The sequence below is a fragment of the Mobula birostris genome, chromosome 7 (genome assembly GCF_030028105.1).
Source record: "Mobula birostris isolate sMobBir1 chromosome 7, sMobBir1.hap1, whole genome shotgun sequence".
Taxonomy (NCBI): Eukaryota; Metazoa; Chordata; class Chondrichthyes; order Myliobatiformes; family Myliobatidae; genus Mobula; species Mobula birostris.
This window is the reverse complement of record NC_092376.1, coordinates 168,166,025-168,183,336: the sequence shown is the minus strand read 5'-3', so window position 1 is coordinate 168,183,336 and position 17,312 is coordinate 168,166,025. Positions and strand designations below refer to the sequence as shown.

Here is a 17,312-nt window from a genome sequence, read left to right as displayed (position 1 = left end):
GGGTAAGAGGACGAAGAGGTGAAAGGACAGTAGGTGGGAGGTTGATAGGTGAAAGGACTGGCAGAGAGGATGATAGATTAAAAGGATGAGGGGGCAAGAGGAGGATGGGTGGAGTGGATGGAGGGGAGGGGAGAGGAGAGGGTAGGATAGCAGACTTCTGAAGGGTAATTCCTACTGTTAAGGAGGATTGTGGTTTGTGAGCTTTTTGGAAGAAAGCCCCATTTGCTCACTTCTGATAAAACACTCATCACCCGTTCAACATCTGATAACATCACAGGCCGCTCCTATGCTGGAGATCCTAGGAGATAGCAGTTTTGTGGCCAGGACAATCTGCATGGCAAGCATTTAACCTTTTTTTTTTCAATTTTGACAGCCATTCAAAGGGATCATTTCAGAGGGCAGTTATGTTTCTGTGGTGTTTGGAAACACAGAGAGGATACACTGTTTAATCATTAATCTCTTTGTAACGCACTTTGCATTGAAAGATCTCGATTGAAAGGGTTAGATAGAGTGGATGCTTCCTATGGTGGTGGAATCTAGGACCAGAGGGCACAGCCTCAGAATACAAGGACTTTTTCTTAAAACAGAGATGACGATTCTTTAACTGGGGATGATGACTGTGGAATTCACTGCCACAACAACTGTGAAGGCCAAGTCATTGGGTATGTTTAAAGCGGAGCTCGATGCCCCAGTGGCCATCCCCCTCAACACTTTGGACACTATCGGGGGATGACCTGCAGAGGAAAGTCACAGCAGCTGGATCACAGGCACTGAACCTGGCTCTGTCGCTCCGAGGGAAGAGGGGAGAAGAGGCGCGCTGTGGTGATAGGGGACTCGATAGTCAGGGGAACAGAAAGGACGTTCTGTGGGCAAGAATGAGATTCCCAAATGGTATGTTACCTCCCAGGTGGCATGGTCCAGCACATCTCGAATCAAGTCCTGAGCATTCTCAAGTGGGAAGGTGAAGAGCCAGAAGTCATGGTCCATGTAGGTACCAATGGCAAGGGTAGTAGGGAAAAAGACAAGGTTCTGCACAGGGAGTTCAGGGGTTTTGGGCAGGACCTCCAGGGTTGTGATCTCAGGATTTCTCCTTGTGCCATGTGTTAGGCCGGTACCAGGAAGGTTATAGAGTTTAACAGGTGGCTAAGCAGATGGTGTAGGAGGGAGGGCATAAGATTTTTGGATTATTAGGCTCTCTGTCAGGGAAGGTGGGACCTGTACGGAAGGGACAATTTACACTTGAATTGAAAGGGGACTAATATCGCAAATGCTGCATGCTGAGGTTTAAACTGGAGTTGCAGGAGGATGGGAAGCAGAGTGCCAGAACAGTTAATGGAGAGGTTGTGGAGGCAGATGTTAGTGAGACCTCAGGCAGCAATCAAAAGGTTCAGCATTGTGCTACTAGTGTCCTGAGCTGCAAATATTTCAATGCCAGAAGTATCATGAGCTTAGGGTGTGGATAACTCCCTGGAATTATGATATTGTGGCCATTAGCAAGACGTGGCTACAGGAGGGGCAGGACTGACAGCTCAATATTCTGGAGTGCTATTGTTTTAAAGGAGGAGGAGTGGTGTTACTAGTCAGGAAAATATCACGGCAGTGGTCAGGACAGACTAGAGAACTCAACTAGTGAGACGTTATGGGTGGAACTGAGAAATAAGAAAGGTATGACCACGTTAGTAGGGCTATGTTTCAGACCACCCAACAGTCCTAGGGATTTAGAGGGACACACTTGTAAAGAGATCACAGACTGTCGCAAGAACCATATGGTTGTTACAGTAGGGGATTTTAACTTTCCACATATTGACTGGCAATCCCATACCGTAAAAGGACTAGATGGGATAGAGTTTGTCAAATGTGCTCAGGAAGTTCTTCCATCAGCACGTAGAAGCCCCAACGAGAGAGTGCGCCATACTGTATCTGCTATTAGGGAATGAGACAGGGCAGGTGACAGAAGTTTGTGTAGGGGGACACTGTGCATCTAGTGACCACAATGCCATTAGTTTCAAAGTAAATATGCAAAAAGATAGGTCTGGTCCATGGGTTGTGATGACCAATTTTGATGGTATCAGAAATGGTCTGGCAAGTGTCGAATGGGACAGGCTGTTTTCTGGCAAAGGTGTACTTGGTAAGTGGAAGGCCTTCAAAAGGGAAATGCTGAGAGTACAAAACTTGTATGCACCTGTCAAAATAAAAAGTAATCATAACAGTGTAGGGAGCCTTGGTTTTCAAGACATATTGAGGCCCTGGTTAAGAGAAAAAAGGAGATGCATAGCAGGTAGGAAAAAATGAGGTGCTTATGGAGTATAAGAAATGCAAGAGAACATGTAAGAAAGAAATCAGGAGGGCTGAAAGAAGGCATGAGGTTGCTCTAGTAAACAACATGAAGGAAAATCTTAAAGAACTCCACCAGTATGTTAAGAGCAAAATGATTGCAAGGGACAAAACTGGTCCTGAGGAAGATCAGAATGATAATCCATGTGTGGAACCAAAACACATGGGGGAGATCTTAAATTAGTACTTGACCTCTGTATTTACTTAGGAAACAGACAGAGTCTACAGAAGTGAGGCAAAGCGGCATCAACTTCATGGACACTGTACAGATTACGGAGGAGGAAGTGTTTGCTATCCTGAGGCAAAAAAGGGCGGATAAAATCCCCAGGGCCTGACAAGCTGTTCCCTCGGACCCTGCAGGAGGCAAATGCAGAATTGTCAGGGCCCTAGCAGAGATGTTTAAATCATCCTTAGCAAGAGGAGAGGTCCAGAGGATTGGAGGATCACCAGTATTGTTCTGCTGTTTGAAAAAAGGCCCTAAACAGAAACCAAGAAATCATAGGCCGGCGGGTGTAACATCAGTCGTGGGCAAGTTATTGGAAGGTATTCTAAGGGACCTGCCTGATACATAAGCATTTGGATAGACATGGACTGATTAAGGATAGTCAGCATGGCTCCATGCGTGGTTTCATGTCTAACCAATCTGACAGAGTTTTTTGAGGAAGTTGCCAGGAAAGTGGATGTTGTCTACGTGGACCTTAGCAAGGCACTTGACAAGGTCCCGCATGGAAGGCTGGTCAAAAACGTTGAGTCGCTCAGCATTCAAGATGAGATAGCAAATTGGCTTTGTGGGAGAAGCCAGAGAGTGGTAGTAGAGGGTTGCCTCTCTGACTTGAGACCTGTGATTAGTAGTATGCTGCAGGGGTTGCTGCTGGGTCCTTTGTTGTTTGTAATCTATGTCAGTTATCTAGATAATGTGGTCAATTGGATCAGTAAATTTGCGGATGACAGCAAGATTAGGGGTGTAGTGGATAGTGAGGAAAGCTATCATGGCTTGAAGGGGGCTGAAAAATAGCAGATAGAATTTACTGCAGACAAATGCAAGGTTTTGTACTTTGGTAGGACCAACTAGGGTCAGTCTTACACAGTGAACGGTAGGGCACTGAGGAGTGTGGTAGAACAAAGGGATCTGGGAATAAAGGTATAGGTACATAATTCGTTGAAAGACGCATCATAGGTAGATAGGGTCGTAAGGAAAACTTTGGCACATTGAAAGATTAAGGGGAACATGAGGGGAAACTTCTTCAGTCAGTGTCATAAGAGTATGGAATGAGCAGCCAACACAAGTGGTGCATGCGAGCTCAATTGCAGAATTTAAGAGAAGTTCGTATAGGTAGATGGATAGCAGGGCTATGGTCCTGGCGCAAGTCGATTGGAGTGGATAGTAAATGGTTTCAGCATGGACTAGATGGGCCAAAGGGCCTGTTCCTGTGCTGTGCTTCTCTGTGACTAGGTTCTTGATTTGTGAGGGAGCCAATAATTCCATGGAAAAGGCAGGAAAGTGGGGTTGAGAGGGATAATAAATCACATGATGGAATGGCAGAGCTAACTCGACGGGCCAAATGGCCTAATTCTGCTCCTGTTGTATAGTCTTAACAATGTTGTCAAAATTTGAAACTAAATCAATGGATGAACAGATCTTTCAAATCGGTACAGTCTGCGTGAGTCTGAGTGCAGGTTGTTCAGCTTCTGTACGACGGGGTATGTGTGGAAGTGAGATGACCAATCCCCGTGACCAGGTGGAAAAGTAGATGAAGTTGTGACAGTGCTAATGTTTCAGTCATCTCCCTACCAAGAGTACTCTGATGCTAAATCCACAGCAAGTTCCGACATTTAACTCCGCAGTAACATAGTAGCAAAAATAAAGTTTCAATGGAATTGGAATTCCAAAAATTGATGGTTTTGTACTTTAAAGTCCATGTTTTATTATTTTTAGTTTACTGACTGGGTTCATTTTATTTAAAATAACAAAAGCAGTGTTTCTTTAAAGAACAATGTAACTCTTAAGTTGCATTGTCAGAGATTCTCAGTGCAGTGAAGTTTGGAAAAGTTGTGTGACTCATTTCTGTCAGCTCTCGAAAGTACACAATCTTGGTTTAGAAAAAACGTTGATTGCATTTGTTTCTTAAATCAGATAATTATTGTGTCAAAGATGCTGGGTTATTATGATCGGTAATTTGAGTCATTTTGCAACCTCTGGAGAGCTGTACGGTGAACTCAGGAAGCCTAATGCCTTTTTTGGCATTTATTGTGTACAATCATGTACAACTTTAGCTTGCTTATCTATAACAGGATATGCTTGCTATATTAGGGGAGCGTAGAGAAAATTCAACAGACTGGTTCCTGAGATAGTCAAATATATTGAGGAATGAGAAATGATTTCAATGAAAAGCCCAATGTCCTTAGAAGGCCTAGCAAGGTACATTAGGGAAGAAAGTTGCCCCTGGCCAATGAGACCAGAACCATGGGCCATTGCCTCAAAATAAGCAGGGTGTTATTTTGAAATGAAATTAGAAGCAGTAGCCACACACTGGTGAGTATTTAGAATTCACCATCGCAGTCAACTGGAAGTTCAGTCATCAAATTCAATCAAAAAACAGAGGTTAATAGATTTCTGGATATTAGAATAATCAAACGATGTAGAGATAGTGCAGGGAAATAGTGGTGAGATATCAGATCAGCCATGATGTCGAATTGTGAATCACATCTAAAGGACCTACTAGGCTCCTGCACTTATTTATTATGTTCTTACAGTTTTTGCATCACATTGATGTGTTATTTTGAATAAATATTACAGGTGATAACCGAAGATCTGATTTGTGCTGATTATGCAAGATCTAGATCTGTAGGACCAGAAAAATTCATTGTGATTCCCTTGCCATTAAAAGTATCTGAGAAAGATATTAGCCAGTAACCTTCCATTGAGTTAGCAAGTTACTAATCAAACTCACCCTTAAATTTTCTTCCCAATTTCAGCCAACCCCTCATTTGAATATCCATTTATTTTTACTAAATGTCAAGTTGAAACTTTTAAATGTGATTTGGATAAGATACAGAGAGGAAGAGATTTTGCAAGGCTGTATTGAGAAGAGCAGGGTAATGGAACTGACTGGATAAGGAATTAATATGGACTCAGTAGGCGTTGTTGATTCCCCCTGTGGTGTAATTCCATGAACACTTACCATCTGTCTCTTTAAACAGCTCCTGCTATTTCCAAACTCTTACTGTGTCACTAGAGGCATCGTTGCACAAAGGAGGTGGGCAGTCTTAACAGCAAGTGATCATATTAGTTGCTTTTCTTGTGGTTGCAAGACCCTGTTGGACATTGGTGGTGTGGAATGCTGCAAGTCCCATTCATTGGTTTATTGGCGAATGGCAGGGGTGGAAGACGGTGGAGCTGCATGGCTTCCGTTGTAGCAAGGTCTGGGCCTCAAGCCGCGGTGTTGCCTGTTTGCAGCCACTCAGGGAGAGACATCAGAGTTAGGCACTTCACTAGAGTGCCGGAGGCGGTGTGATACGAGCCAGTGCTGCCCACCAGAGCTCGCTCGACAGAAGGCAAGCTATGTTGTGTCCGACGGTAGACTGCCCCAACATTCATGAACTCAGGAACCTGGAATATATTTTTACTGTATTTTGCTGCTATCTTATACAGTGCCTATAAAAAATATTCACCCCCTTTAGAAGTTTTCATGTTTTATTGTTTTGCAACATTGGATCACAATTGCTTTAATTTGGCTTTTTTGACACTGATCAAAACAAAAGACTCCTTTGTGTCAAAGTGAAAACAAATTTCTACGTATTGGTCTAAATTTATTTAAATTATTGAACACTAAATAATTGATCGCATAATTGCTCTCCCCCTTCAAGTCAGTATTTAGTAGATGCATCTTTGTCAGCAATTACAGCCTTGAGTCTGTGTGGATAGGTCTCTATCAGCTTTGCATACCTCGAAACTACAATGTTTCCCCATTCTGCTTTACAAAACTCTGTCAGATTGCATGGGAATCATGAGTGAACAGTCCTTTTCAAGTCCAGTCACAAATTCTCAATTGGGTAGGGGTCTGGACTCTGACTCGGCCACTCCAGGACATTAACTTTGTTGTTTTTAAGCCATTCCAGTATAGCTTTGGCTTTATACGTGGGGTCATTTGTTTTGCTGGAAAACAAATCTCCCAAATCGTAGTTCTCTCGCAGACTGCATCAGGTTTTCCTGCAGAATTTCAATGTGTTTTGCTGCATTCATTTTACCCTCTACCTTCACAAGCCTTCCAGGACCTGCTGCAGTGAAGCATCCCCACAGCATAACACAGCCACCACCATGTTTCACGGTAAGGACGGCGTGTTTTTGATGATGTTCAGTGTTTGGCTTACGTCAAACATCGCATTTAGTCTGCTGGCCAAAAAGCTCAATTTTTGTTCATCAGACCATTGACCCTTCTTCCAGCTGACTTCAGAGTCTCCCACATGCTGTCTGGCAAACTCTAGCTGAGATTTCATGTGAGTTTTTTTCAACAGTGGCTTTCTCTTTGCTACTTTCCCATAAATTTGCAACTGGTGAAGTGCCTGGGCAACAGTTGTATGTGCAGTCTCTTCCATCTCAACAACTGAAGTTTGTAACTCCTCCAGAGTTGTCATAGGTCTTGTTGCCCCCCCTCACTGGTCCCCCTCTTGCCTGGTCAGTCAGTTTTTGAGAATGGCCTGCTCTAGGCAGATTTACAGCTGCACTATATTCTTTATATTTCTTGATGATTAACTTAACTGTACTCTAAGGGATATTCAGTGACTTGAGGATTTTTTTGTAACCATCTCCTGACTTGTGTTTTTCAATAACTTTTTCGTGGAGTTGCTTGGAGTGTTCTTTTGTCTTGATGGTGTAGTTTTTGCCAGGATGCTGACTCACCAGTAGTTGAACCTTCCAGATACAGGTTTATTTTTACTACAAACAATTGAAACACCTTGACTACACACAGTGATCTCTACTACTACGTTGACTCAGGCCTAGGACACGATGACGGACTCTCCACTTCTCCCTCTCCCTCATCAGTGTGTTCAGTTCATCTGCATTAGCCGTGCCGCTGTCTTCTAGGAGTGTGTTGACCATAGTCTTGGGAGGGCGCCCAGGGTTCATTCTTCCATGCTTGGGCTCCCATATGATGACTAGGCTGGGAGGTAGCTCAGGGTGGCGTAGACAGTGCCCCACTAGTTGCAGTCCTCCCGCCTCAATTTTAGTGGTGAGCATTGGTAGGTCATCATAGAGCTCGACGTTCATCATGTGCTGTTGCCACTCACGTCAAGGGCGATCTCCGTTTAACTAATTATGTGACTTCTAAAACCAATTGGCTGCACCAGTGATGATTTAGTGTGTCACATTAAAGGGGTGAATTATGCAGTCGATTATTTTGTGTTTTATATTTGCAATTAATTTAGATCATGAAACCCCCTTTTACTGGGCGTCTCTGGAAGTGCATCTCGTTAACCTCTCGCTAACAGCCACTGGATTCCGGAGCGAGAACCCACCTTTCTCAAGCTTCCAATGTCTAGGGTATTTGTGACCTTGGTCCTGCCAAATCCGTGGGGTTGGGATGTCTCACCCACCCAAACTCCGATTTCTGTGAATGTTGTGTGATTTACTGCCCTGCATTAGCTCATCAGCACAAAATAACAGATCACATACTGCATACAATTATAAAGTATATTTGTGAATGTCAACTTAACCAAAGAGTTAGTAAAGAAAAAAAAGAAAAATCGAAAAGGGCCCATTATAACTAAACAGTCAAATTTGCACAGGTTGGAGTTCAAATCTTCCAAAAGTCATATTCACTGATCCTTGGTAGACCTCTGTGCCTTGCCTCCATCAAATCGCGTTTTCCCACCAGATCGAAACCTATGACCAGTTCTCTCTAGTGCCTTCTCTCTTCATCTCCCTCGAACAAAGCTGAGACCAATCTTAGTGTCCCTCACAAAACCTCTTCCCCAGCCATCTCTACAACCTTCTCCCACTTCCACCATCCTAATTGGACGACATACATTCCTAAGCTTCCCTTATCTTAACGGTAACCCAAACAGGCTGAAAGCAGAACAGACTGCTTACAAAACTGTTAAAATGAAATGCCTACAACAAGGCAGTAAAAATGTGAACCAAGGTGTTACACTTTGTAGTGATCTGCCTTCACTTTGACACGAAAGAGTCTTTTTCTGTTGATTAGTGTAAAACAAAGCCAAATTAGATCCACTGTGATTCAATGTTGTAAAACAATAAAACGTGAAAACTCCAAGGGGAGTGAATACTTTTTATAGGAACTGTATGTGCTTGCTATCTTATATGTGCTATATGTACCTTGTTATGTATGATTGTCCGCACTGTGTTTTGCACCTATTCCCATCAACCTGTACCCAGACCATAGCCCTCCATATCCCTCACATCCATGTACCTACCAAGTTTCTCTTAAATGGTGAAGTTGAATCTGCATCCACATTTGCGCTGGAGGCTCCTCCCACACTCTCACCACACTCTGAGTGAAGAAGTTCCCCCTCATGTTCCCCTTAAACATTTCACCTTTCACCCTTAACTCATGACCTCTAGTTCTAATCACACCCAAGCCCAGTGGAAAAGCCTGCTTGTGTTTACATTCTATGCCTCTCATAATGTTGTCATGCTACAATACTTTTAATATATTGTCACGTTGTTGGTAACTTGCCATAATGTTATAATACAACCTTTTGTTCTTCATGTTTTTTTAAATAATGTTTCCACAAATAATGTCTACATCTAACAAATGAGGTTTATCAATTGCTTTAATAAAGCAACTATTAAGAGTATGGTATCTCTAGCAAACCAAAGTCTGGTTCTAACTCTCATTATATGGTACACGGAATTTGTTCTCTTGTCATACATTATTACCTTTTTTAATGCTTGAAGTTAAAAATAATGATCATATATCTGTAAAATTCAGTGGGAGTTATGGAAAGAACAAGGTTGGTTTAGAAATTAAGCTCCTGGTTGTCTAATCCAAACCACACCAGTCATGTGTGAAAGCAGGGAATACATTAGAATATACATCATACTGGGAGTCAGAGATACTTTGAAATGTCAGCGGGAATGAAAAGATTTGCATAATATATAATGTTCATCCTTAGTGCAATAATTTCCAACTGAGATTGCACAGTAGCGTAGTGGTTAGCACAACGCTTTACAGTACCAATGACCCAAGTTCAGTTCCCACCACTGCCTTTAAGGAATTTGTATGTGGTCTTCCTCCGGGTGCTTCGGTTTCCTTCCACAGTCCAAAGATGTACCAGTTCGTAGGTTAGTTAGCCATTTTAAATTGTCCTGTGATTAGACTATGGTTAAATCAGAGCTTGCTGGCTGGCGAGGCTTGAAGGGCCATAAGGCTCTGTTACGCACTGTATCTCTATAGATAAAGAAATTTCAGGACAGGCTAACTTGCTTCTGTGCCCATTTTGATGTGATGAAACATAATGCACATATTCACTCATTCCTAATATTAAAAAAAGTCTGCACAGGTTGAAACTTCTGTTGGGAAAATTGATGCTTTAAGGTGAACCGTTTAAAGTTCAGGGTGTAGCTTAGTGCTACTTGTTGTTTCTGAAGAAGTCCAAATAGTGCATTTTGTACAGTCGCTGTAAAGATGCTCAGACAGCTTGATCAAGGATCAACTTTATTCGCAGGTACATTTACAGGTAGAAAGTATTTGTTGTGTTGGTCAGGGTGCAACATGCAACATATACCAACAACATGCAAAAATTATAACAAATAAAGAACTGTATTAAAAAAATTATATATAAATTAAAAGCTAATAAATTTAGAGGTTAAAGAATAAATATGGAATAAAATGTCCATGAATAAATAAATACAATGTAAACAGCATTATAAAAAGACACTTAAAGTGTTTACCATGTAGTGATGGGAATAATAGATGGAAGGGGGTGGGGATAACTAGAATGGTTGATCAGATAAATTGCCTTGGGGAAGAAACTTCTAAGATGGTGTGAAGTTTTTGTTTTAATAGCCCTCTAGCACTTTGCCAAAGGGAGCTTTTGGAAAAGGGAGTTAGCAGGATGGACGGGTAATCCGCACGATTTTTTCCTGCTTGCTTCTTTGTGCTGATGGGCTGATGCCTCACGACTGAAGGTTGATCCAAATAAAAAGCGCAAAAAGTATCTTTAAAATGTCGAGTCCTGTGACTGAATCTGGGAAATGCTAGCTTTATCATGATCTTTTCTTACACCTTTTCAAGGGATTTGGTATGAGCCAGGCCGCATGCAGTGTCAATGTACAAACTGACATTAAAATGTACTGGCCATCTTTCATTATTGAAATGATCCTAGTGATCAGGTCCAGAAACAAGGCCAGAGTAATTAATATTTTCTCTTGGTTTAGAGCCATCATGAGATTCCACAGCATGAAGATGGAAGAAATTAACAAAATTATCCGGGACCTGTGGCGGAGCACTTATCGAGGGCAAGGTATAGTACATGATACTGAGGGCTACCATTTCCAGTGTGGGAGTTCCGGAGAAAAGAACCAAGGGGGATTTTGGGAATCAGGTTGTGAAGAAAAATTAAAATAACAAAAAGCTAAGCCGACGCCAGAATCCTGAAATAAAGTGTGCTTTAAATACTGAGCAAGTCAAGTGGCATCACTGGGGAGTCAAACAGAAGTAACATTTCATGTTCATGATCCTTCATCAGATCTTGTCATCAAGCCTACCCACACATTTCCTGAAGGCCCAAAACGTTAACGGTTTATTCCACTCCAGAGATACTGCTGACCTGCTAAGTTCCTACAGCATTTTGGGTGTTCCTCAAGATTTCCAGCATCAGCAGAATATCTCGTGTCTGAGGACGGGAATTTGTTCCCTTATTCTTCTCACTAAAACTTCCTGTTTTCCATCATCCATCCTGATTATCTGTTGGACCCCATCAGGGTCCTTTCTACTTTTTAATTATTACATGCATATATGTATATTGTCTTTACTTTTGAAATGTAACTTTGCTTCTCTGTAGTGCACAGAACTTAAATCATCATACTTTTAAATGTCTCCATCTTATCTCCATTGAGTTTTGGTGTTGACATACAGCCCTCTCCCATAGCCCCTCCAGTACCATGTTGGACCCAAGATCTTACCTTGGTACCTTGGCTGAAATTTTATTTATTTATTGGGACACAGCTCAAAATAGGCCCTTCTGGTCCTTCGAGCTGCACTGCCCAGCAACCCCCGATGTAATCCTAGCCTAATCGTGGGACAATTTACAATGCCCAATTAATGTACCAACTGGTACGTCTTTGGACTCTGGGAAGAAACCGGAGCACCAGGAAGAAACAGGGAGAACTTTCAAATTTCTTACAGGCAGCAGTGAGAATTGAACCTGGGTAGCTGGTACCGTAAAGCGTTGTGCAAACCACTATACTACTGTGCCATCCCATTTTTTGAGCTACGAAGACAGTTTAAGAGTATAATGTGGAATATTAAATCCAGTCATTCCAAAATGTAGATTACCATTGGAAAAGCAAAACCTCCAAATAGTTTATTATCAGTAGTTTTGAAAAAGGAGAGCAAGACTCAAACTCCGTACATAATTAACGGTAGTTTTAAAATTATTTCTTTGGATTCCTGTACCTAATTAATTGGCCAGTGCTACTGCTGTAGACCACTCACTTCAAGGTTGGACATAGATGTTCAGAGATGTTCTTCTGTACACCACTGTTGTAACGTGTGGTTATTTGAATCACTGCCCCCTTCCCGTGAGTGTGAATGGTCTGGCCGTTCTCCTCTGACCTCTCTCAATAACAAGGTATTTTTCCCCACAGAATTTCTGCTCGCAGGGTGTTTTTTTGTTTCTTTGCACCATTCTCTGTAAGCTGGGGAGACTGCTGCGCATGAAAGTTCCAGGAGTTCAGCAGTTTCTGAGATATTCAAGCCACCAACAATTATTTCACAGTCAAAGTCACTTCGATCACATTTCTTCCCCATTCTGATGTTTGGTCTGAACAACAACTGAACCTCTTGACCATGTCTGCATGCTTTTATGCATTGAGTTGCTGCCACATGATTGGCTGATTAGATATTGCGTTAACGAGCAGGTGTACTAATAAAGTAGCCACGGAGTTATATTATATGAAGAGTGTTGCAAATATCTTTAGAAAATCAAAACTGCTCACCCTACAAAAGAAACCTACTCAAAGGTTTGATAATAATAAAGATTTCCCTTGTCTTTTTATTCTAAGCCTTTTATGACTGAGGCTAACATACCTCCTAATGGTGTGGTGTTTCTATATGTTAAAGTTCTATATGTAACTAATGTTAACTTGTGAATGAGCACACCAATTCTTCTCTATCAACCAGTGCCATTGATTTGTCAATTGGAAATGATATTGCCTTTTTCAATCTTTGTACCAAAGTCTATAACTTCATAATGTCCCATATCATACCTTCTTTCCCACCAGTATAATCTGTCCATATCCCTTTGAGTCAAAGTTCAAAGTACGTTTGTTATCAGGTTTGTATAATATATACAACCTTGAGATTCATCTCCTTACAGGCAGACACAAAGCAAAGAAACCCAAAGGAGCCCATCTAGAAAAAGATTACCGTCAAACACCCAATGGGCAGAAAAAAATTAATTGTGCAAACAATTAAAGTAAGCAAATAACATTCAAAACTGAAGTTCACAAAAGTGAGTACCTAGACGTGAAGCTAGGCATCAATGCAGCTGATTTAGGAGCAGGTCACATCCTCAGTTCAGCACAGAGATGAGTAAATCTCGTGGAGCAGCGAGCTGAACCAGTTCATCCCTCTCCTCCAGCCCCGACACCCTGACCATTTCAATCTGACCCTTGTCATGCTTTCATCTATGATAAGCAAACTTGGATGAGAAGATTAAGTGGGTACCTAAGTTCTGATAAATTATAGGAAGCTGGAATCTCAATTCAGATTATATTAGCTTTATTAGATTAAATAAGTTTTATCTATCACACGTACATTGAAACATCAAAGCATACAGTGAAATGTGTTATTTGCGACAATATTCAATACAGTCCAAATATATGCTGGGATCAAACCGCAAGTGTGTCTGTGCTTCCAGTGTCAACGTAGCATGCCCGCAACTTACTAATCCTGACCCGTACGTCTTTTGAACATGGGAGAAAACCAAAGCATCCAGGCGGTCGTGGGGAGAAGGTGTATACTCCTTACAGACAGTGGTGGGAATGAACCCCAATCACTGATTGTTGGCAGTGTAATTACACTAACTGCTAGGCTGCCATGCTACCCAGTGATGGCCCATACAACAGCCCACTAGCCCCACCAACTACCCAAGAAGGACTTAATTGTTCAAGTTGTCTGTTTCCTGTCCTTTAAATAATTGTCATTCCTCACATATGTTTCCCCTGTAAGCTAATTTTGAATTCCTTCCTAGGTATCTCAGTGTTTTGATTGCTGAGGTAAATTGTGTAGTTTTTCATTGATTCTATTGTATTTTTTCTGTTCTTCTGTGAATGCCTGTAAGAAAATGAGTCTCAGGGTTGTATAGGATGACATACACGTATTTTGGTAATAAATTTACTTTGAACTGCTGGATTTATTGCTCTGAAACTAAAACTCCAAAGTCCACACTTGATGACATTTGAGCAAAAGTGAAGGAAAAAGAAAAGGGAACTGTGACAAGAGGGTAGGCGGAGTCATCTATAGCAACTCAGTGGTGAGTCACCCTAAAGATAGAAAACCTACAGCACAATACAGGCCCTTCGGCCCACAGGGTTGTGCGGAACATGTCCCTACCTTAGAAATTACGAGGCTTACCTATAGCCCTCTATTTTACTAAGCTCCATGTACCTATCTAAAAGTCTCTTAAAAGACCCCATCGTATCTTCCTCTACCACCGTTGCCGGCAGCCCATTACATGCACTCACCACTCTCTGTGTAAAAAACTTACCCCTGACATCTCCTCTGTACCTACTTCCAAGCACCTTAAACCTGTGTCCTCTTGTGGCAATCATTTCAGCCCTGGGGAAAAAGCCTCTGACTATCCACACGATCAATGCCTCTCATCATCTTATACACCTCTATCAGGTCACCTCTCATCCTCCGTCACTCCAAGGAGACAAGGCTGAGTTCACTCAACCTATTCTCATAAGGCATGCTCCCCAATCCAGGCAGCATCCTTGTAAATCTGCTCTGCACCTTTCTATGGTTTCCACATCCTTCCTGTAGTGAAGTGACCAGAACTGAGCACAGTACTCCAAGTGCGGTCTGACCAGGGTCCTATATAGCTGCAACATTACCTCTTGGCTCCTAAATTCAATTCTATGATTGATGAAGGCCAATACACCGTATGCCTTCTTAACCGCAGAGTCAACCTGCGCAGCTGCTTTGGGTGTCCTATGGACTCGGACCCCAAGATAGTCATAGTCATACTTTATTGATCTTGGGGGAAATTGGTTTTCGTTACAGTTGCACCATAAATAATTAAATAGTAATAAAACCATAAATAATTAAATAGTAATATGTAAATTATGCCAGGAAATAAGTCCAGGACCAGCCTATTGGCTCAGGGTGTCTGACCCTCCAAGGGAGGAGTTGTAAAGTTTGATGGCCACAGGCAGAAATGACTTCCTATGACGCTCAGTGTTGCATCTCGGTGGAATGAGTCTCTGACTGAATGTACTCCTGTGCCCAACCAGTACATTATGTAGTGGATGGGAGGCATTGTTCAAGATGGCGTGCAACTTGGACAGCATCCTCTTTTCAGACACCACCGTCAGAGGGTCCAGCTCCATCCCCACAACATCACTGGCCTTACGAATGGGTTTGTTGATTCTGTTGGTGTCTGCTACCCTCAGCCTGCTGCCCCAGCACACAACAGCAAACATGATCGCACTGGCCACCACAGGCTCGTAGAACATCCTCAGCATCGTCCGACAGATGTTAAAGGACCTCAGTCTCCTCAGGAAATAGAGACGGCTCTGACCCTTCTTGTAGACAGCCTCAGTGTTCTTTGACCAGTCCAGTTTGTTGTCAATTCATATCCCCAGGTATTCGTAATCCTCCACCATGTCCACACTGATCCCCTGGATGGAAATAAGATCCCTCTGATCCTCTACACTGCCAAGAGTCTCACTATTAATACTATATTCTGCCATCATATTTGACCTACCAAAATGAACCACTTCACACTTATCTAGGTTGAACTCCATCTGCCACTTCTCAGCCCAGTTTTGCATCCTATCAATGTTCCACTGTAACCTCTGACAGCCTTCCACACTATGCACAACACCTCCAACCTTTGTGTCATCAGCAAACTTACTAACCCATCCCTCCACTTCCTCATCCAGGTCATTTATAAAAATCACAACGAGTAAGGGTCCCAGAACAGATCCCTGAGGCTCTACACTGGTCACCAACCTCCATGCAGAATATGACCCGTCTAAACCTCTCTTTGCTTTCTGTGGGCAAGCTAGTTCTGGATCCACAAAGCAATGTTCCCTTGGATCCCATGCCTCCTTACTTTCTCAATAAGCCTTGTATGGGGTACCTTATCAAATGCCTTGCTGAAATCCATATACACTACATCTACTGCTCTTCCTTCATCAATGTGTTTGGTCACATACTCAAAAAATTCAATCAGGCTCATAAGGCACGTCCTGCCCTTGACAAAGCCATGCTGACTACTCTTAATCATATTATACCTCTCCAAATGTTCAGAAATCCTGCCTCTCAGGATCTTCTCCAACAATTTACCAACCACTGAGGTAAGACTCACTGGTCTATAATTTCCTGGGCTATCTGTACTCCCTTCCTTGAATAAAGGAACAACATTCGCAACCCTCCAATCCTCTGGAACCTCTCCCGTCCTCATTGATGATGCAAAGATCGTCACCAGAGGCTCAGCAATCTCTTCTCTCGCCTCCCACAGTAGCCTGGGGTACATCTCATCTGATCCCAGTAACTTATCCAACTTGATGCTTTCCAAAAGCTCCAGAACATCTTCTTTCTTATTATCTACATGCTCAATCTTTTCAGTCTGCTGCACATCATCACTACAATCGCCAAGATCCTTTTCCATAGTGAATACTGAGGTAAAGTATTCATTAAGAACCTCTGCTATTTCTTCCAGTTCCATACATACTTTCCCACTGTCATACTTGATAGGTCCTATTCTTTCACGTCTTATCCTCTTGCTCTTCACATACTTGTAGAATGCCTTGGGGTTTTCCTTAATCCTGCCCGCCAAGGCCTTCTCATGGCCCCTTCTGGCTCTCCTAATTTCCTTCTTAAGCTCCTTCCTATTAGCCTTATAATCTTCTAGATGTCTAACATTACCTAGCTCTCTGAACCTTTTGTAAGCTTTCCTTTTCTTCTTGACTAGATTTATTACAGCCTTTGTACACCATGGTTCCTGTGCCTTATCATAACTTCCCTGTCTCATTGGAATGTGCCTATGCAGAACTCCACACAAATATCCCCTGAATATTTGCCACATTTCTTCCGTACTTTTCCCTGAGAACATCTGTTTCCAATTTAAACCTTCAATTTCCTGCCTGATAGTCTCAGAATTTCCCTTACGCCAATTAAGTGTTTTTCTAACTTGTCTGTTCTTATCTCTCTCCAATGCTATTCTAAAGGAGATAGAATTACGATCACTATCTCCAAAATGCTTTCCCACTGAGAGATCTGACACCTGACCAGGTTCATTTCCCAATACCAGATCAAGTACAGCTTCTCCTCTTGTAGGCTGATCTGCATATTGTGTCAAGAAGCCTTCCTGAACACACCTAACAAACTCCACCCCATCTAAACCCCTTTGCTCTAGGGAGATTCCAATCGATATTTGGGAGATTAAAGTCTCCCATAATGACAACTCTGTTATTATTACACCTTTCCAGGATCCGTTTCCCTATCTGCTCCTCAATATTCTTGTTACTATTGGGCCGCTGATAAAAAAACACCCAATAGAGT

At 42.2% G+C, this 17,312-nt stretch overlaps 1 protein-coding gene across 2 annotated transcripts in view; it reads left to right on the top strand.

The window, feature by feature from the left end:
* rad50 (RAD50 homolog, double strand break repair protein) overlaps positions 1 to 17,312 on the top strand; it is a 200,868-nt gene that overhangs the window by 169,052 nt on the left and 14,504 nt on the right. For both annotated transcript variants that reach the window (XM_072264068.1, XM_072264067.1), the window contains exon 23: positions 10,736 to 10,821. In XM_072264068.1, coding sequence (XP_072120169.1) covers positions 10,736 to 10,821 — 86 coding nt within the window. The remainder of the gene's footprint in view (positions 1 to 10,735; positions 10,822 to 17,312) is intronic.